Source organism: Zonotrichia leucophrys, chromosome 9 (assembly GCF_028769735.1).
Source record: "Zonotrichia leucophrys gambelii isolate GWCS_2022_RI chromosome 9, RI_Zleu_2.0, whole genome shotgun sequence".
Lineage (NCBI taxonomy): Eukaryota > Metazoa > Chordata > Aves > Passeriformes > Passerellidae > Zonotrichia > Zonotrichia leucophrys.
Genome location: NC_088179.1, coordinates 10,413,685 through 10,435,012, shown reverse-complemented (window position 1 = coordinate 10,435,012; position 21,328 = coordinate 10,413,685). Strand labels below are relative to the sequence as shown.

Here is a 21,328-nt window from a genome sequence, read left to right as displayed (position 1 = left end):
AGCAATGCTAATTAGAGGTGAAGTAGCAGTTAAAATGTCTGATAACCAGAGCTACACATCCACTGCTGCTTGAGCACTTACAGAGTGAGCATCAATCTTTCTTTTCACTTGAATAATTTTGGCATCTTTTTTTTTTAGTCTGTTCCTATGAAGCTATAAACTTGAAAACTGAAGAAATTAAGGATAAAACTAATTTCCAGTCTACAAGGGATAAACTAAGGAGTGACATTTGATAGTTAGTAGCTCTGCTGTGACATTTACATTGTTCTACACTCCTTTCAGAGGAATACCTTCTCTCTGCTGCTTTTCCTTGTTTTCTGAGAAACCAGTCATGATTCTTCATCTCTTCCATCTCAGTTTTCAGGATGTGCATGTATCCCACCAATCTATTTATGGATATTTATGAATATGGGGATTTTGTAATGAAATTAACTTATTCAGCATTTTTAGGTGGTGTCAGAATTTATCTGCTGTTTAGAGACATGAAAGGGACCATCAGAAATATTTTGGGAGGAACTCACAAATTACCAGAAGCTATGGACATTTGTTGTTGGAGTTGACAGATTTATAGTTAAATTACATACTCTTTTATAAAGGAGAAAAGTATGAAAGTGAAATGCTGACAATACCACAGTAATGTTATAATGCATTTGTTGACAGCACTTGTCATTAATAGTAGGAAAAACTAGACATTGTTCTTTCCAAGAAATCCTGGAAAGTTTTACTCTTCTTCAGCATGTTTTTTGCCTGTAGTTCAAACAAAGAAAAGCTAGTCAAATATTCTCAGTCAAATAAAAGCTTTTTTCAGAACTTTGTCACCTAAACCTGATTAGAATTCCATAGTTTGGCTTTTTCAAAATTATTCTGTCTCTCTCAGGACTTAAAAGTAATCTTAGAACTTTCATGTTATGAAAACATATTTTTATTTGAACAATACTTATGCTTTTAAAAGTTACAGATAAGGAGTCTTAGAGGTGGCATCCAGGACCGTATATGGCATTTATTTAGCTAAACTCTTTTGTGTTGCTCCATGTATTAAAAAAAAAAGATTTTTTTTTTCCAAACATTTTGTAGGGTGCTGTAAACTTCACTTTTAAAAATAACATTATTTGCTTCACATAGAGGTGAAACTAGAGGCAAAATTAAGTGAGCTCATCATTAATCTGTCAATAGTTTGAAAACTTGGGTAATTTATTTCAGAAGGTCATTTAAGAACTGCACCTAAGTGGCAGCAAGATAGGGGTAGACAGAATATTTCCTGCTTTTATACCTTTTATGCTTTTCATTATTATGAACATACCATTATGGTCTTTTATTAACTCAGAGCAGCAGAATTTTAATCAATTATTTTCACGTATTTTTCCCATAACTTAAAAGGATAATAGACAAGTGGCAGTCAAGTTCAGTGTAGATCATCATGTAGGAGGCTCTGTGACTTACACTTGCCCTTGGTTTGGGTAATTATTGAGCGTAAGGCAGGTAAGAGCAATTAGACTTGAGGATTCCTATGTTGCAATTGCTAAAAAAACCCAAACTAAAATAATGACTACAAATCTTAACCTAATACATTTTTGGTATATCTATCAAAAAGCAGTTTGATAGAGGGGGTGAGTAATGTAGTTTTGTCTCTGGGATGTTAAGAAGCTGGATTCTATTTACAGTTTTGCCTGAAGAGACCTTGACAGTATCTGTTACATTACTTGTAAAGTGAAGGAATAAAATTTGGGTACAGTTTAGAAGCATTATCAAGGGTTGATAATAAAGATATTTCCAGGAAAGAAATGGTCTTTGCCTTGTGACCTTGAGGCTTTCTGACTTGCAGGCTCTCAACATCTGTGCCTGCTCCCTGATCATTGGCTTCTTTGTACAGGAGGCTTTCAGACATACCCCTGAATTCCTACCTGTAATTTTTTTTTTTAGGTATTTTAATGGAAAGGCTGTTAAATGACATTTTAGAATTGTCTTCTGTATTGATTATCTGACATGTCTGAAAGAGTTTTATGAAGTTTGGAATCTGTCACTTAAATTTTGTGTTCAGCTCTAGGATGCTGTAGTCTTTTTTTTTTTTTTTTAAGTATTTGACAGAGGATATAATTTTCTAATACAGAAACAAAGTGCCTAAGAGTTTTGCTTATATGTGTGACCTGAACACTGTCCTTCCTTTAAGCACTGTTTTACAGTGTCAGTTGGATTTTGGATTTTCATCTGTGGTACTTCTGTCTCAAAAATTAAACAAGAGAGGAATTTTAAATTGTTCCAATTAGTCCAAGGTCTGTGCAAGTCTCCTTGCTTGGTAGCAGTTTGACTTCCTTGTTTCTTTGGCCAGTGTACAGATTGAAGAATGATAAATGATAGTTGTTATACTTGCATAGCTGCACAATTTGCAGAACATGAACAACCAGACATTTGCTACTAATTTTGTGTGTGTGTGTGCTGGTTTTCATTGTGGGCGTTCATCTAATAGCTTGCAGAGGAAAGCTAATTTGTATAAGCTAACTTACAAAGCAGTCTAATATTTTGAATGCTCCTATTTTCAGAGTGGAAGGAAAAGTGTGTAAGTTATTTCCAAGATGAAAATACTTCAAATGTCTGCTGAGGGGCTCTGTGGAGCTCCCAAGCCTATGCAACCATACCTGCTTTGTACTGTGTGTGTGATTTTTCAGTTGCACATGAAACCTTACCTCAAATCTGTATTTCTATGCTTACACACCCTGATTATTAGCACTTATCACCTCACCCTTTACAGGCAACAAAGAAATACTTAATGTTTGTACATTAGATACAGAGGTTGTTTCATGTTTTACTTCTTACCTCATATTAAAGAACTAATTCTAATAAAAGTTCCTGTGCTCTTTTGCTGGCTTCTCATCTAAAGTCTGGTTGGTGAAACTAGTGGGAACCCTTTGTGTCTTTTTGTAGAATGTTTATTTAGTCTCTGGATCCCCAACCAGTTTCTTTCTCCTGATAAACCTATTTACTCTTTATATGCAATTGTTTTAATACAGCCACCATTATAAATTTCCAGTGCAAATATTTAATATAGTATTTTTAGTTTTGTCTGGTCCTAAGTGTAGAAATATAGCTAGAAATTGCATGGCTTAATATCACAGTAAGGTTTTGGATTTGGGTTTTTTAAAGACACAGATTTTGAAACTGCACAGCACATGTACAGACATTAACACCTGTCCTCCATATAGATATATATGATGGCATATATAGAACATTTGGGAAAAAGAAAAGAGAGGAGTTTCAGAAAAAGTGCTGCAGGGTATAAAAAGTGACTGCAACTTCAGAAGTAGTACCATGGAGTATGTTCCCTTGATTTTACTGCTCATGCAGCTTAATAGATAGTTCTAGGAGCATAAGTTAATTTTAGTGCCTTTGCAGAGGCCAGAGCAAGATTTGTCTTGCAGCAGTTGCAATTTTTCTTTTCTGTGTCTTTTCCCTTCCCACATTTTGTAACTGGGACAGGTATGTGAGCTCTGGAAGAAGTGACTTCAAGTTAATTCCAGTTCCTGACTGTCTCCAAGCCCATTATTGCTTCTGTTTCCTCATCTTGTTTCCACTTCTGCATTAAGACAACATTCCATGCAATCTGACCATGGCTGGTGAGCATGGCTTCCTACCTTCCTGCCACCTGGAGTATTCTTCTCTTTTATTTAATTGCTGTGTAAGCTCAGATTTAAGTGAGCACATTTATTTCCTGGCTATATAACATGCAGCTCTGTTGTAGTGAACAGCCACAAGTGTGAACTGATGCTGTTCCCTGCACAATAGAGCTGGCTTGCATTGTACCCCATTAGGCCTTCCCATAAAGATGGGATTTATGTTCTGCTGCCTTGATTGGGTGAAATGTTAAGTATGGATAAGCCCAGGGAGTCACTATTGAGGGGTTCGTGTCTAAAATGGCTCAAAAGATTTCAGCTTTGTTCTTTATTGATTCCTAAAGGAAGAGTAAGCTTTTGCCTTTCTTTTGTTAACCTGAGAGTGCAGATATTCTTGAGAGATTATTCTGCTGTATCTTTTGCTCTTGAAGGCTTTTACAACCCCCATGTCTTCTCCTCATCAGCCTGTGAGACACAAGATTGTGGGTTCCCTTTCCCATTTTCTCCTCTGCAGTTTTTAACAGCCATGTACAAAGACAGTGCAGTTCAGCATGTAACTGAAGGCCATACCTTGGCACAAATGGATTTTCTCTGTTCTTCTCAGATGTAGTTTTTTCTGCTGTTTTTATGATATGTTAGAAAGTGATGAGATTTTATTTCTATCAGGAAAATAACCTGCTCTCTTCGAGGCAGCCTTCCAGTTGCTGAAGAAAGAGGAAGAAGAATTTGGGGATCAAGAGGAGAATGGCAACAAATCTGTTTCTGCTTTTGTAAAGCCCAGTAGCAGTGAGCAGTACCAGTGGGATGGCCACATAGAGGGAAAAGGGGTTACATAGGGACATCTCTATTTTAGGGTTTTTTAGACTCCCTGTCCATTCCTCAGCATCTGAAGAGAGCACATCAGAATTGAACCTTCATTTTCAGGTTCTGCTTGAGTTCATAAAGATTCTATTTCTAAAGATTTTTCCAATTTCATGTGGCCTGGAAAAGTTGCCCTTTTTTGAAGCTGCAATTCCTCCTATGGGTTTTTTTTTATCCTGTTCAGGACACAGTAGCTGGAGAAGTGTTGTTAATGTAGGTATATTTTCTTTCTTTCTGAGTACATCCACAGAAATATTGCACACCACAAAAGATGCAAGGAGCTGCATTTGGCATTGGCTGGGAACATAAAAAGAAGCAGAATCATAACACTGCTAGAAGGAGAGGAAGCAGCTACACTAGAATCCATTACTCTGAAGTTATTTATGAAAAATGCTCCTTTTTCAATTTAAATTCTTCAACAAAAATGTATAAATTATTTATGTAGTCTTTTTGAAGATATCTATATGAATTCAGTGTACTACAGGGTTTTTGTATCAGTATAATTTAAAAGCAGTAATACCAGGAGAAATGCTCATTAGGAATGACAAGGTAGCTCTTATCTCCCTGAGGAGAAGCAAGCCTTTCCCTCAGGTGGTCCCACAGTGGAATGTTCTCCATCCCAGCAGTTCCAGCAGGAGGAGGCTGCTGGCCCCAGGGTGAGGATGTGAGGGTGAAATTGTGTGTGGGTGAGACCTGCCCTCTCGTGGAGAGAGGAAACATCTTTCCCTGGCTGTGTGCAGTGTCTGGCAGCGTGGGCTGGCTGCAGCCTGAGGAGGTGATACCATCGTTCATATCGATTTTGGAAACCAGACAGCTATTTAGTCACAAATTCCCTTCGTTCTCTTGGAAAGGTGAGAAGTGGGAAACATTTTTCTGAGAGTATCTCATTACATCGGTGTTAAACACTGGGAATTCCCATCTGTTTTTCTGACTGATTCTCCCATCTGATTTTGGTGGTTTTTATGTGTTGGCTACAGATCTCACTACATCAGAATATTTCATATACTCATAAACTAGATAAACTTCATTGTAGGCTAGCAGGAAAACCCATAACATTTAGCATAATTAATTCTTTATTGCCTGGCTGGCAGCTTTGGAGAAAGTGGTTCTGAAATGTTTCTTAATACCTTACTAGCCCAACTATTTCCTATGAAAAGAGGATTTTTTGAGAATCATAATGGATGGTATTGCCTATATATCTTGACTAGTACCAACAGTTGTATCTTCAAAAAATTTTGTTTTGAATTATCCATAATAGGGAGGGAGAGGGTAAATGCAAATATTGTCTGAAGGCAGCATTTATCCTATTTTCTATTATTTTATGAGAATTTTGGGGAATATTTAGACCAGGATGCTGAATACCGATTGATTGTGACTTACTAAGAGAATATGCCGCTCTCTTTGGTTCTGTGTTCATGAAAGATACCCTCCTTTCATATCTGACTTTTGCTACTAACTAGAGATTACTTTAAGAAGTAAAATCACACTGGAGAATCTACACTTCATATTTTAGGCCTTTTTGCTGGCACCTGTATTCATGTCCACTGCATATTTATTCATTGTATGTTCATTAATTTAATTTTCTTATAAGTGTAATGAGGAAATCAAGCTTTTATAAGCACATGAACACAGTTCCAGTGCCTGGTATTATATCATAGACTACTCTAGGTCTGTAATTTCAACTACTGTTAGGGCTAATGATTGTGTGGCACACTAAGTAATAAAAAAGGTGCTGTTTTCATGTGGATTAACTCCTTCTTTCTTATCTCGCAGTACAAATTACTCTGTGGCTTTAACAGGCCATGTAGCTTTTCTCTGCTTTTGCTTTCTATGTTTACTTAATCGGCCCATAGTACCTGCCTGTGGCTTGGAAATACTGTAAAGATGAAAGTACCTTAATGCTTCTGCAGTGCTTTGACATTGTACAGCATTAATGCTAAAACATGTAATCATTCTAACTACTGTTATACAATTATCCCTTCTTTGATGAACTATGGCTTTGATGCAGGGATCCAAAGGAGCTGGGATACAGTCAATATTCCTGTATTTCTTTTAACAATCTGAGTGTGGGTATTCACATTGCTGCTTCTGACCTCTGCCACCACCCTCCATCCTTACACCTCATTATGGTTTATCACAGGAGCTAGGAATTCTCTCAGAATACTATGCTTCCAATATTTTCTTGGTAATTTTCACCTGGGGAACAGATGCCTTTAAAATCAGTGTCTTAACAAATATCAGTTTGCACAGTATATTTAAATAAACAAGCATCTGCCCATGGTCTATAGTCGCCTAATAGTTAATTTTTACTGCAAAGTGTTCCATAACTATTTTTGTTTCCCCTTCGTGTGATTTAGGTTACCACGGCCTTTACTGTGAGGAGGAGTACAATGAATGCCTCTCTGCGCCCTGCCAGAACGGAGCCACCTGCAGAGACCTCGTCAACAGCTACGAGTGCGTGTGCCTTGCTGAATACGAAGGTAGGCTGGGCTTTGCAAGTGTTCTCTGCAGTTTTTGTGGCAGGTTCTGTTACAGAGATACCATATCCTGAGCAGAAATATATCCCTCATGTAAAATTAACAGAGACAAACTTCAGTATTGATCCTGATCCCTTCATCTTTATTCAGATTAATAGTTAAGATTTAGCTCCTCTGTGAATAATGCATGTCCTGGTCTGGGCACAAATGGATTTTTCTCTGTTCTTCTCAGGTGTAGTTTTTTCTGCTGTTTTTATTATATGTTAGAAAGTGATGAGATTTTAAAAAACCCATAACTGTTAAATAGACTTTTTCATCAGTTGTTTTTGGAGCCTTTACACAGAGAGCTTTCAAATTATTTTTTATTTTCTCTAGTGAAGTGAGCTAAAACATAATAATAAAATATTAGTATTTGAAATAGATTAGCACAAAGGAGTAGAAATAAAAGCTTTATCTTCATTGTTCATTTAGAGGACTGTAAAGCCCAGAGAGGGTAGTAGGTCTGTGGCTGCTTTTCCATGTTAACTGCAGCTATTCTTAGATCTGTGTTCAACTGGAATCCAGCTTTGGCATTTTTGAAGTAATTTATAAAAGAGATGAGAATAGCGTTTGTTTGGGTATACAAAATCTTTTCTCTCACAACAGATTTCAGCTCTAAACAAATTAGCACATATCAGTGGTCTGTGACAAATCCTGTAGGGAAGGCTAAAGTGATACTTTTTTAGTGTATTCTGTGTTGAATCGTTGAGGACATTTTGAATGTAATTTTATATGCTATTAGGATTATAAATAAATAAATATTCTAACAGAATGACTGTGTTTTAAGGAACATTGCTCTAGCATTTTCTCATTAAGCATATCAATCCTTATCTGTGCTGATAAGTAACGCTCACTTAACAGCTGCTTGAGGCTAAATATGTGTTTCACACTGGTGATTGCACTGCTCTTTAACTATAGATGCAGAATTCATCATTTTAGAGGCCTGGTGAGGAAATGACCCTCAGCTTTTCATGACAGTTTAAGCAGCACTTAATCATAATGTTCACCATAATATTCATCTTCTGTTCTTACCCGGCCTGTTGGTGGAGCTGCAAGCACTGTGTGCACAGCACATCGTGCTGGAAATGAAAGCAGGGAGCGCCTGGTCCTGGAGGCTGCTTCTGCTGATCACTGAGCTCCCATCATTGCAGCACTTGGGGAGTTCAGTGGCCCCCTATGTTTCGTCTGAACAGTAGACCCCAAGAAATAATGCATGCAGCACTGGCATTAGATTCTCTCTCCTGGTCCCTAGGTGGGAATATGCTGTGTTACATGTTTTGTATGCTAGGTGCAGCTTGCACTGTCTTCTGCAGGGCAAACCTGCTGGATTCACAAGGCCTACAATGGGCATGAAAGAGTGGCATGAGGTAGAGCCATCCAGTTATACATTTTAAACTATACATTTGAATTTTTTTTTATTACCTTAGTTATATTCCTCATTTCCAGCAACAAGTAATGAGAGGCATCTGAATGCTTATCTATGTTAATAAATAAGTTATTACATAAAATTCATAGTCAAAACAATTATTTTTGACGTGTTACTGAAGAATTTTAGATAACTGATCTGTTTATGCTTCATTACATGGTTTTTCATAGACCCAATAGTTCTAAGCAGAAATTGCCCTGTCTCTCCTAGCCCACAGCCTGTGGGAAGAGCAGAGAGGAGGCATGTGTGTAAAAAGTTTAGCCAGCATAAACTATGTGGCTTTACTGCTATGGCATCATTAGCCCAGAATGACAGGTGTGGAGTCTGCACACTCATCCTGGTGAAGTCAAGTTATCACATGTACTGATTCCATGCTGCCAGTATCAGTCATGTCAATGGCAATTACTGATTTTTCCTTTTCAGGAAGGCACTGTGAATTATACAAAGATCCTTGTGTTAACATCAACTGCCAGAATGGTGGCACTTGTGACAGTGAAGGTCTGAATGCTACGTGCATTTGTGCACCTGGATATGCAGGCAAGTGATTTGTGTGTTACACAGAACACCTAGCTGTCATTGTTCACTGTGTCTAGAGGAAGACAAATACCAAGTAAGACTGTGTCTCTTCAAGAAATGAACCAATGTGAGCTTTGCTGTATTGTGAGCAGTCTAGCGACAATGAAAAACTTTTCATATTACTTACATCTGCTTTGAACTTTGTAGCAAAAGAGGCCTGTTACTAAAGTGACTTCACAAAGCTAACAGCTATTTAACATGGCTTATGACCTTGCTACTTGAGACTAGACTGCATTTTAAAAATAGTATTTTGAAGATTTCCAGGTAACCCAATATACTAATGGATACTGTTGAAAATGAAAAATCTTTTAACAGTGACCTTAGTTTCTGTGTGCTCAAGAAAACTCTTATTCCATTATCTTAATAAGCAACTGCTGAAAGCCCTAAAGTACTTATTATGAATCAATTTACACTTTCAGAGTGCTGGTAAGAAACTCATTTAATCTTTTGGCCTCGAACTTAGACTGATGTGATTGGCATAATCCAAATATCTGATGTCAAGATAATTTACAATCTGATGTTCTGTTAGTCATGTAAGGTAATATCCAATGTGAGAGTAATGGGTAAACCCATTCATAGCTGGTTTATAGGTCAAATTGTGCTTTTTGATCTCTTCTAGTTAAAGGACATTCTTTGGAAAAGAATTAGCTTTCCATTGTACCCTGTCAGTTTCTCAGGCACTGATTATCTACATTATTGCATAGCATAACAGAATATCCATGATCGTCTGTTATACCACATTTTCTTGGGATGGAAATTATATTTAGAGAAATAGGACAGAGTCTGTGTGAGGTTAGTCAAGTCCCTTAGTCCTCAGGCTTTATTTTCACCTGGTTGAATAAGGATAATACTTTCTCCTTGGAATCCTTTTGATGTTCTGAGAATAGAGATGTATTGCACTATAAAGAGTTTTGCAGCAACAGAGAAGTTAAATGACTGAGGATGTACTGCTACATCAGGCACCTGTCATATATGGTTTTGGTTTTTTTCCCCTATGTAAGGTGAAGACTGTGAAATTGATGTAAATGACTGTGACAGCAACCCATGTCACCATGCTGGAACTTGCATAGATCAGCCTGGTGGTTACACCTGCCATTGTCCTCATGGATGGGTCGGTGCAAACTGTGAAATACGTAAGTGTTGGAGTTCTCTAAGCATTTCTAAAAATTGTAAGTTATATTAAAGGAACTTTTTCTTTATCTCTAGATACCTATCTGCACAAATACTCTGAATCATACGTAAATGAACACAATAATGGTAAATTAATTTTATTTTTGGCCATAGCATTTCAAAAGTGGTTGTGAAAGTTAAAAACTTCTTTTTCTGGGCACCCTGCTTTGAGACGTGTCAGACTGGATTGTGATTGTCTCAGAGCTGGGCACTCAGTTTGCATTTTAATTGTGCTCATGCTTCACAGCCTCCCTGCGCACTTTGGGTCAAGTGTGTTCCATAGCAGTATAAGCACATTCCTAACAGGCTTGTATTGACTTCTGAGCACCTGCAGCTCTAGTGATGTCTCAGCAAAACAACTTGGAACTTGCTTACCTAAGGAAACTGGTGTAATTGTTCTGTAATTTGTGTGTGCAGGCATTTAACAACTTCTTCAGGAATAACTATTCCAGCCATAGGCTAATTTCCATCAAATTTGTTAGACAGAAGAAGGAGTCCAAGACCAAATATTTCCAAAGTATTCAGTGAGACTTAAATGAGGTTCCCCTGGAAGGAACAGCTTCAGTGTGGGCTTCTTTCTCGTTTTAGAGAGAAACTTCACTGTAAGGGCATCCTTATGGCACAGTGGAGAGTCCAGGAGAGGCAGAATGTATGAAGTAGCCATGTGAAGATCTTTGTGCTCACTGTGAATGAGCTGTGAATTAACGAGCCGATGGGAACTTAATTCTAATCATCTCTAGATAGGCCATATCCAGCTCTTTTATAAACAGGGGGAGCACGTCTGAACTCACTGGAGACAATGACAATGGAGACCTAAGACAATGGTGCAGTGGAATTCTTTGAGCTCTAAAGTTTGAATCTATTAGTAAATGTGCTTCTGTTCATCTTTTCAGTTCTCTTTGCCATATTTATTATATTCAGCAGTTTGTACATAATGGTAATAATGTGATGGAAGTTAAACACTGCATACTGACTTTGTATTCGACCATCCCTCTGAATGCTAGAAAAAGACACAAAGCCAGACTTATCAAGAAATTGGTGTTTGAGTGGCATTTGACTAAATAAATCACATTTTATCCTTTGAGATTTTCTGTTACTGACCATGAAGGAGGCTATTGCTACTTAATCTTTTTTGTAGAACCACCCTATTTATAGTTTTTTCACCAGCTGGTTTAGCTGCTTGAAGTGACTACTTTAACAGGATTTCAGGGTTATCTTCTTGTCAGACTGTTCTTTTTAATTTCCAAGTGCTGTACGTACAACAAACTAGATAAGATGTACGTTGCCTGGATGAATTGTGGTATTTTTTAATATCATCTTATGATCCTTACCAGTATTAGCAATTCCAATTAAATAGGATTAAATTGGTCTTAATTATAAAGAGGATATTCTTTCTTGCAAAATGAAATGCATTTGCCTAAAAAGTTAATGGAGCATTCACATTAAAAATGCTTACAAATGTCTCTTATGAATTCTCTAATGCCTGCTGGTTATTTGTTAATATCATTACCTTTGCCACATTTGTAATTATTAATGTAGTCACTGAGGTATGCCAAACCGTGTGGTTACTTGAAAACTGACATTATGAAGAATTTCTAGTACAGACCATGGTGTGCATTGAAATCTTATTCCTAATTAATTTTATGAACTTAAATATAACAACTGAAAATGCTGTGATTTTGAGCTGTCATATGCTATTTCTAATCTCTGGAGTACAAGATATTAATCTTTGTATTTTGATATGGTGAGGAAAAAGGGAAGAAATTTTTCTCATCTTTGTCATCCAGAGATGGAAGACATGGAATCTAAATCAGAAATGTCTTGCCATATATCTGCAGACATTAGATCTGAATTCAGCCTAGCCTGACAGCCTGACAGAAACCACTGTGTGTGACAAATGTGCTGCAGAACAGAAATAGAAGCCCATCCCAAACTGCACAGAGCACAGCTATATTCCCTTCCTCATATCCTGACTGGGCGAACTGCAGTAACAGTGCTTTAGAAACATTAAATCACTGAATGATTCAGGCTGATCAAAACTTTACTGACCTCTGAAGAAGATAAGAGAAATGAACAGCCAGTCCTTAAACTCAGCTCCCATTTGTGGACAAAGTCTGAGCACCCCTGAGCTGGGAGGTGCTCCAGGACAACTTTCACTATTGTGACAAAGAGCAGCCATTTCTCCAAACTCTGCCCAGCTGAATCCCACATGTTACAGCTTTGGCCTTTCTCACCACCTGCCTCTAAAACAGATTTCTTTTCTTTTCCTGTCCTTGTACGCTCCCTGTATTTCTGCTGTAGATTGAGATTTTATCCACTGCTGCTGAACTGGAGATTTCAGCTCAGGTGCTTGAATTATCTGCCATCATCAGCATCTTTGAGAGGTGGCTTCTGAGAATATCTTAACCTCCCAAAGCAGGTGCTTGGAAGCCCTGTTCCCAGCCTGTTTGTGATTGAGGAAAGGGAGATTCTAAATCAGGGCAAAGCAGAAGTACATTTGAAAAGGGAACAGGCACCTGCTAGAAATAACTTTTGCAGAGTGCTACATTTCTGTAGTCAGGATGATTCAAGTCTGTTCCTGTTTTGAAATAATATGAGACCATAGGCTGCCAAAAATGAACCCTGGAGGCAAGTACAGGTTAATTAGAAATATTCTGATCCATGCTAGAGAGAAACAGATCTGAGGACATAGGCAATTGATAGAAAATCTGTTTGGCATAGATATAGTTTGGGGATCAGGAATATTTATATAGAAGATCTGGAATACATAAATACAAGAAGCCTCTTCCAGATTGGCTTTACTTTAAGGTCTGCTTTGAGAATCTCAGGGAAATTATGCTTGGAAAAAGACTATAATGGGCTCCTTACTGTAGGACCTTATGATGTGTCCCTTTTGTCCTTGAAATGCTGAAGTCTCTGCAGTTTGGTGGAGATAGGCATAAGAAAGTCTGTGTTTCAAATTACAAACTAAGTGTGCATCTTAAATAACACATTTTAGTGGAAGGCTTTACTATTGGAACAAACTGCACAAGAGAACTGGTTGTTTCCTAGAAGCTTTTGCATAAAACCTGCCTGCCTTTGGAGAGCCTGTAATATAAAAATAGCATAATGCAAGAATAACTTGATTTTCTGTTCCTTGGGTGACACAGGAGATCTAACTAGATAGGTGTTCCTATATGACCTTAAAAATCAACAGAAAAAAGTGGGTGAAGGTTCAGCATAGTGTTATTTAAATTTATAGCATGTCAGGCCTGGTGGTGTATTGGTAACAAAGCCTGGGAAAGTTCAAATTACCTATCTCCATCATTTCAAAAGTCTTAGCTATTGAAAATTCATATCTTAAAGTAGTTCTATACAGCAGGACGGATATAAATTATTAATTAATGGTAACCTTTTATTTCTTACTGGCAGATCTGCAGTGGAAGTCTGGGCACATGGCAGAGAGCCTGACCAACATGCCGCGTCACTCGCTGTACATCATCATCGGGGCGCTGTGCGTGGCCTTCGTGCTGATGCTGATCATCCTGATCGTGGGCATCTGCCGCATCAGCCGCATCGAGTACCAGGGCTCCTCCAGGCCCGCCTACGAGGAGTTCTACAACTGCAGGAGCATCGACAGCGAGTTCAGCAGCGCCATCGCCTCCATCCGACACGCCAGGTTCGTGCTGGGGTGCTGATGTCCTGGCAGCTGCTCTCAGGTGCCAGCCAGTCCATGCACACTGCACACAAGGGCTGGTGGCAGAGGCAGCGGGCTGCTCTGCTGGGAAAGCACCAGCCCTGCTCACTGCTCCCACCTGAGGTCATGTGCTTGTGTTCACAGGGACGAGGGAAGAGACGAGAATCTGATACACTCCATGTTTCAGAAGGCTGATTTATTACTTTATGATATATATTATATTAAAAGAAAATTATATACTAAACTACACTAAAGAATAGAAGAAAGGATTTCATCAGAAGGCTAGGAAGGAATAGAAAGGAATGGAATGGAAATAAAATCTTGTGACTCACCAGAGAGTCTGAGACAGCTGGACTGTGATTGGCCATTAATTAAAAACAACCACATGAGGCAAATCAAAGATGCAGCTGTTGCATTCCACAGCAGCAACAGATAATTATTGTTTACATTTCATTTGAGGGCTCTCAGCTTCTCAGGAGAAAAAATCCTAAAAAAAGGATTTTTCATAAAATGTCTGTGACAAGGTGTGACAATACAGCAAAACTCATCGAAAACAGAGTTATTCTGACTTTATTTGGAGTAACTGGTGAAGTGGGACAGATGCAGAGTTCTTAGCCTGTCAGATCTGTTAGGGATGTAAAGATTCTTTAACTGCTATGCACAAGTAATATGATCAGACAGGAAAGGCACATTGATTTTTGTGACTAATTTACCAGATTATTCAGTGAGAATCTCTTCACATCACTCATGTTTGTGCTCCTATTTGCCTTTCTTACTTGCTTTCCTAGAGACAGTAATTTTTTTACTTTGAAATTTAATGGAGCACTTGCAAGGCAGGGCATTGAGTGTCAGAATAATCCAAAAGCAGAAGTAGAAAGGATTTGAAAGCTCAAGTGTAAGCCATGGCACTTATATGGCATTAAATATACCTAGCTCCCTGCCAACAATTGTGTTTAAAAACTTCCAAAGGAGTTGAGTAGATTTAGAAAGGGCTTTACTAAAATTTAACCTGGATTTTCTTTGCTATTAACCTGGCTGCTTCTTTCTTACTGCTCTTCAGGCTGTCATGAAGGATAATTTACTGCTGTTCTTATCACTTGTATATCAGGTGCTGAGCCCTCCCCCCTTCTCTTATATGATAAAAAACAAACAAAGCAAAGCAACTTTTTTTCTTTCCTAGGTATAACTAGCCCATTCTTTCTGTATCCCCCCGCAGATCATGTCCCCTTTCTTATTGCCTTCCTAGGACACACTCCAGATTATATTTATCTTCTTTTTCTTTTTTGAAGGGGGGTCCCTAAAGCAGGAAGTAGTTCTCTGTCTGAAGATTCAGGTGCACCAAATAAACTGAGTAATCACCTCCTGCATCTTCTATATGGCATTCCTGTTCACACATCTGAAAAGGAAACTTGCGTGGTTGTTTGTTTTCTTTTCTTTTTTTTTTTTCATTTCTAGTGGCAAATGACATACTTTTGTGACCTGTGAGACCTTTTCCTCATCCCAAGATCCTCAGTGTCATTTTGCTTCCTAGCCAGTATGGTTTCTTCTGTGTTTGACATCTCTCTTAATAGGGTGGAACTTTGATTTTTGGTGTTTCTTTTTTCCCATTTCTTCAATTTATCAAGATCCCTTCAAATTCCAGCAGAGTATTCATGTGTGTTACCATTAAAATGCTCTTAAAACAACTGAGGGAGACCTGTTCCTGTGCACTAACATGGAGAAATATGTGCATGTTGGTTGGTGATTGCTGGTAATTCATTTTCTGAGTGCTCCAGTTCTGTTCCAATGAAGATGAAATAGGTTAAATTGTACCACTGCTGAAGTCATCAAAATTAGCTGAAATGGGTGAGGCGTTCCCCCAGGCTCAGTTAATCACATCATAGCTTTGAGTAGTAGCTCTTCAAAGTGTTCCAACTTCAAAAAAGTTCTTAGACTGGGATGGATAAATGATGATTTTTCAAATCCATATTATGTAGTTAGAAATTACATTATTGTCCATTGAGAGTTTCCCTATCTTGGAAAAGGTATTTCTACTTAAAGCAAATGAAATATTTTAATTCCAAATAATTTTCAGTGCCTCCAAGAATGTGATGCCTTATAAAAATCCAAGATGGAGCTGCCAAGTAGGGTAGTTCATGGAGGTTTATTGTGGAGATTGTTCTGTATATTTTGAGTTCAGAAAGATATAAACCACTGGTTTGGTCATTTCAATCCGGGAAAAGGAGCAAAACTTTTATAGTTATTTTTGCATAAATTCTTAAATCTACATATCTAAAGGTCTGAATTTTCAGAATTGCTGAATCTGAGAATTCTACTTTCAAATAACAGAAAGTTAAGAATTTTCTGAAAATAATTCCTTTTCACAGTTAGATACCGAAACTTGCGAGTAATTTTAGAAAATGGAGGCCAAGGGAAAAGGTAGTAGATTATTTTCTTTAAAGGGAAGGTTTCTGATAGTAGCAGGTGTCTGGGGCTTGTGGATGCCTGTTGCATAGTCAGTAAATTATTTTTAAATTACTTGTTCGTCTTTCTCAGCATTTTTTTCCTAGATAATTTTTAAAAATAATTTGATCTTTACTAATCAAGGTATTTGCTGTAAGACAAAACCAATGTGCTTGAGGATCATTACTAATAAATGTCTACTTCTAGGGAATGTTCCTAAGGTTAGCAGATCAGAACTAGGTAATTTTCTGAGCAGAAAAAGCACAGTTGTCTTTAGCATCCATTATAGCGACCGTAAAGAAAAAAAAAAAACACCTTTTGCAGACAAAAATAATCCTTTTATGTTAAAATTTATACATTCTAAACCTGGAAGAGAGCAGTGGAATGAAATAGTTGGCTAATAGGCTGCTGGCTATGGCAGCCATAAGATGTCATTGAAATGGAACCAAGATCTGCTATTGAAACAAAATGGTTCACTTTAGAAAAGCATTCACACTGAGTTCATGAATTATCTGGTGACAGACTATGCTGCAGTTAGTTCTGTGTGTGCCCAGATATCAGAAGCCTTCATGCACCACTTACAGTGTAGTTTATTTAATTTTTATTTTCTCGTGCTGATCTGTCCTGTCTCTGTGTCAATTGAAGAGTCTGGTTCATCAGACTCTGATTAAGTTCTCTTGTCACAGCAGGGTCAGCTTCTCTCCACTGCATATTCTCCCCATTCCTGTGGAGCTGCCTGCGTCCCACTGTGGTGTTCTAAGCTTTCTGAATTGGATGAGCATCAGCATGCACTCATTTCTTACTGGCACAGATCTCTGTCAGCTGCCTTTTTGTAGAAGTGTGATCACGTGCACATGTTCTCTGGCCTCCACATCATCTATCAATTGCTTAATATATATCCTCTGCCAGGGTTAATTTTCTGAGATTATAGCTCAATTTCTCTAAGCAAGGCACAATTCCACTTGCACATCTGACCTTTTCTCTGAATAATGCAGAGGAAATAAATCTTCTCATTCTCCTCCTGTGGAATCCAAAAGAATCCCTTCGTTCTCTCAATGTGTGTTATCCCTTCTTAAACTTCTGGTCTCTGTCTTTTACTGCTCTTGTTTAAATTTTATTTGTGGGCTCAGTTTGCCAGTTGCTGGTTTTGAGCAGAGTAGCAACATGTTGTTGGTTTCTTAATTCTGTTTCTGGGTAAACTCTGAACTTCTGCATGTCCCACAGAAGTCGGAAGTTTCCATTTCCTCAGGATTCAGCTGTCCAATGTTCTCAAAAATTTGAGTGAAGTTGGTGAGGTTAATAACTCTATAGTTAGCCATCTCTTGAAATGTTGTTCTGAGGAAGTGGAGGAGCTGGACCATTCCAAATCAGTGAAGCTGATTTGCAGTGTCTGTCACAGACACGGAGCTGCCTTTGCCAAGAATTCCTACAATGAATATGTGCTATCCTCAGAATTGTCATGGAACCCTCAGTTTTTCTCAAGCTACACAGGTCTCTCTTGTTCAATGCTTCACTGCAAAATATATTTTCTGATTGTTATTTTGTATACTTTGTGATTATCTTTGTGACGTGTAATATTGTTATATACTGGTAAGCATGTCTGATGTACACATTGGAATATCACCATCCTCACCCATGAAAGGACATGGCAAAGCTAAATGAAGAACTTCCCCAGTGCTACTCCTACACTGTTAAGCAACCCAAACACATAATTGTTCACAGTATGGTATTGAAGCTAATGTAAAAATTATTATCCATTGTATCCCTCCAGTATTTTTCCACACTCAGTGCTTCCCAGGATCAAGATTTCCCCACACAGTCTATATTCTTTGTTAGAGGAATAATCTTGTGTTTGGTGGCCCTGGAAAGAATCTTTATTCACTTGTTTGTATATGCTTTTGTTGTAAGCAGGCAGTTAATTGATCCAGAACACTGTAGCAAGAACCTGCAGCTTTTCACTATTGATTAGTCCTTGAATCATTGCCTCCTGCAGATCGTATTGATAATTGCTTTGTGTGTTCCTTTATGCCATCAATTCCATAGCATAGCCCTGCTGTGCATCCTAGCACATACACACCCATTGAACAGAGCTCCCATTTTACACTTCTGTCTTTAACATAAACCTCTGAGGTTGGTGATGGCTCTGTTTCTTTGCTGCTTTGGGCAGAGGCTGCTTCTGAACCACCTGATCAAAGCAATGTGGTTGAGCAGCTCCATGGCTCACCAGACCATAAACACAACTTGCACATGTGCTGGGCTCTTTCCTCAGCCTTCTCTAACTAGGGGCACATGTCAACCCTGACCTCAAGGAGAAAACAGATTTTGTCCTGCTTCCATGTATGCTACAAGCCATGTGCTCTCCACTGTCAGAAAGGGCAGGTAGACTGGCTGAAATCCCTGGAGAGTGTTCACCATCATTTGTACCTCTGCAAAGCTCTATATTTCCTTTAAACCCTTGAGAGTGATGGTGAAAATGGGTGATTCAGAATTCAGTGCTGCCTCTGCTTTAGTAAGATGCCATGAATTTATTTCTTCATTCAGTTCTTGAAATTTTATCTCATTTGTAGAAAATCAGGTTTATCCATCATGATGGAGATGAGCAAATGTCACCTGTCTGCATTTATTAAAATAGCCTATAGAAGAAGGCAGACATTCATGCATGGGAATGAATCTAGTGTAGCCTTATGGATAGCTGAAGTACTTTGAAAAATGAAATTTTCACCATATATCATAATGCTTCCAGACAATTCAGTTTTCTCTGCAATTCTAAATAACTGAAAACAGGCAAGAATGAAATTGAAAATTATGAACCCTCATAAAAGTCTTGGGAAAAAATCAAGTTTATTTTGGTTTGGCCTAATTATTATCCTCAAAATCTGAATTTTCTGGATTTTACTTTCCAGAGTACAGAAAGTAAATTAATGTATGCTTAATATAGTCAAAAGTGCATAAAAATCCTTACTGTGGATGACTAAAAAAATAATTCTGTTTCTGTGATTTCTGTACTGTTTTCTCTGCATCATAATAATAATAAGAAGAAAAAAATAATTGACCATTTTTGCCTCATTTTCCTGTGATTTCTTTTGTTATATAGAGTTTATCTAAGCTGTCTTTGTTTCTGATCACAGGCCATAAATCACTACATTGTTGCTTTGAACTCATTCATGTTTCTGTTTGTCACCAAAAGTTTTCTTTTATTTCCAGGTTTGGCAAGAAATCCCGACCTGCAATGTATGATGCAACCCCCATTGCTTATGAAGATTACAGCCCAGATGACAAACCTTTGGTTACACTGATTAAGACAAAAGATTTGTAATCTAGTGTATCTTTTTTGGATTATTTTTCAAAAGGATGGGCTACTAACCTAATTTAAATATTTTTAAGAAGAAAGCATAAGTAATTTAAACCATTAGATGCTTCAGAATTTTCTGTAGAATATTTAAGAACCAATTTTCTGCAGCTTTTAGTTTGGAAAAATATTTTAAAACAGAATTTGTGAACTTCATGATTTACATTTTAATGTACCTTGAGCTCTATAAATTATAAGCTTATGATAGTGTGTGCTTTTTTTCTTGGTAGACACTATTACTAAACCCAGATGAGTTTCTTGTGGTTGTTACAGAACAGAAAACAATAATTAATGAGGAGTTCTTTATGAAATGTCAGTGCCAGCTTTCTCAGTAGAGGTAGGAAAAATGTGAAGCATAATATGATATATAATATATCCATTAATTAAAAAAGTCTAAAATGTTTGTGTTGTGAAAAAGAAACTAGTAAAAATTATTATTCCTAATCTGAATGAATTAGCTTTTGCCTTATTCCATGCATGGATAGATAACCTATTCCTCCATTATTTCCTGAAAGTTGCTAAAACATACTCTTGAGTTGATGTTTGACATTTTTGTAATAGTTATTCAGGCTAGGCCTTGTATAATAATTAAAGTGCCTCTTGAGGCAAAGTAAGGGCATGATCCTTTAAACATTGAAATCAATGAGAGAACTTCCATTGAATTCACTGGATATGGGATTGGATCCTACAATTGGACTGAATCTATATTTTTCTTTAAAGGTTAAAGTTTTTTTATATTGTGAGTAAACTAAGCATATGGTTTGAATTGTTTGTTTCCTAAAGGTTGTTGATGTACAGTATTGTTTCATGAAATATTGTGTATTTCTCATAGTGCTTCTTAATTAGGATCAGTATGGGGTTTTTGTGGCTGTATTTGATCGCTTATGGGCGTCTTAAATTCTTGCTTATTTCAGAAAATACTGAATAAAAGTTAACCAGTGAAGATTGCAGCTGTTTCTTTGTTTTTCTTCATTTCAAGCTGAAGTGTTGTCTATAAATTTGAAAGGACATGAGCATATGATGCACTATAAATAATGCTAAAGTTTGACATTCCAGCAGTTAATCTGAAAAGGGAAAAAGGGTTTGTATTGTCAGTGTAATCTCTCAAAAGTGAGATAAATGCAGCTCCAGAATAAAGGCACAGTCCTGAATGGTGCATGTGCAGGTTAGTAACACCATTCTGTGTCTGAATTACAGAAATGCCAAATGCTCCTCAGAAATCCAGAGTTACCTTTCCTGATGTCCTGTATCTGCTATCATGGGCTTTCAACAATGCTGGTCTGGGACGTAATAATTAAAAAGAGGACTGAGGAGCTCAGATCTAAGTTTAAATTAGATTAATTCTTCAGGCATGGTTTTCTGTGACAGAAGCTGTAAATTTGCATCTGGTGGCTGTCAGAGGATGCTTTTTATTATTGGTACAGTTTTCTGCTGTACCAATATATTGAAACTTTTGTTTACCGTGACTTCTAGGAGTCTTTTGAGAACCCTAAAGAAAGAAAATTTGAGAGCAAGCTATACCCTGTACCATTTTTGGTAACTTGAGCAGAAAAGGGGCACTGTTGTAATTGATTTGTTAATCAAAGGAAAGGAAATACTCATTCTTCAGAATATTTGGCCTTTTCAGTCAGTAAAATATTGGCTTGCAAATCTATATAAAGAAGGGAAACAAGCAACTCTGTTGTTTTAGGGAACATACATATTCAT

The 21,328-nt window shown here is 37.6% G+C and overlaps 1 protein-coding gene across 2 annotated transcripts in view; it reads left to right on the top strand.

The window, feature by feature from the left end:
* The window catches only part of DNER (delta/notch like EGF repeat containing), a 106,470-nt gene extending 85,899 nt beyond the window's left edge, over nt 1–20,571 (top strand). For both annotated transcript variants that reach the window (XM_064721068.1, XM_064721067.1), the window contains exons 9-13: nt 6,824–6,946; nt 8,832–8,945; nt 9,986–10,117; nt 13,566–13,812; nt 19,477–20,571. In XM_064721068.1, the coding sequence (XP_064577138.1) occupies nt 6,824–6,946; nt 8,832–8,945; nt 9,986–10,117; nt 13,566–13,812; nt 19,477–19,588 (728 nt within the window). In that variant the 3' untranslated portion in view covers nt 19,589–20,571. The remainder of the gene's footprint in view (nt 1–6,823; nt 6,947–8,831; nt 8,946–9,985; nt 10,118–13,565; nt 13,813–19,476) is intronic.
* The last annotated feature ends 757 nt before the right edge of the window (nt 20,572–21,328 follow it).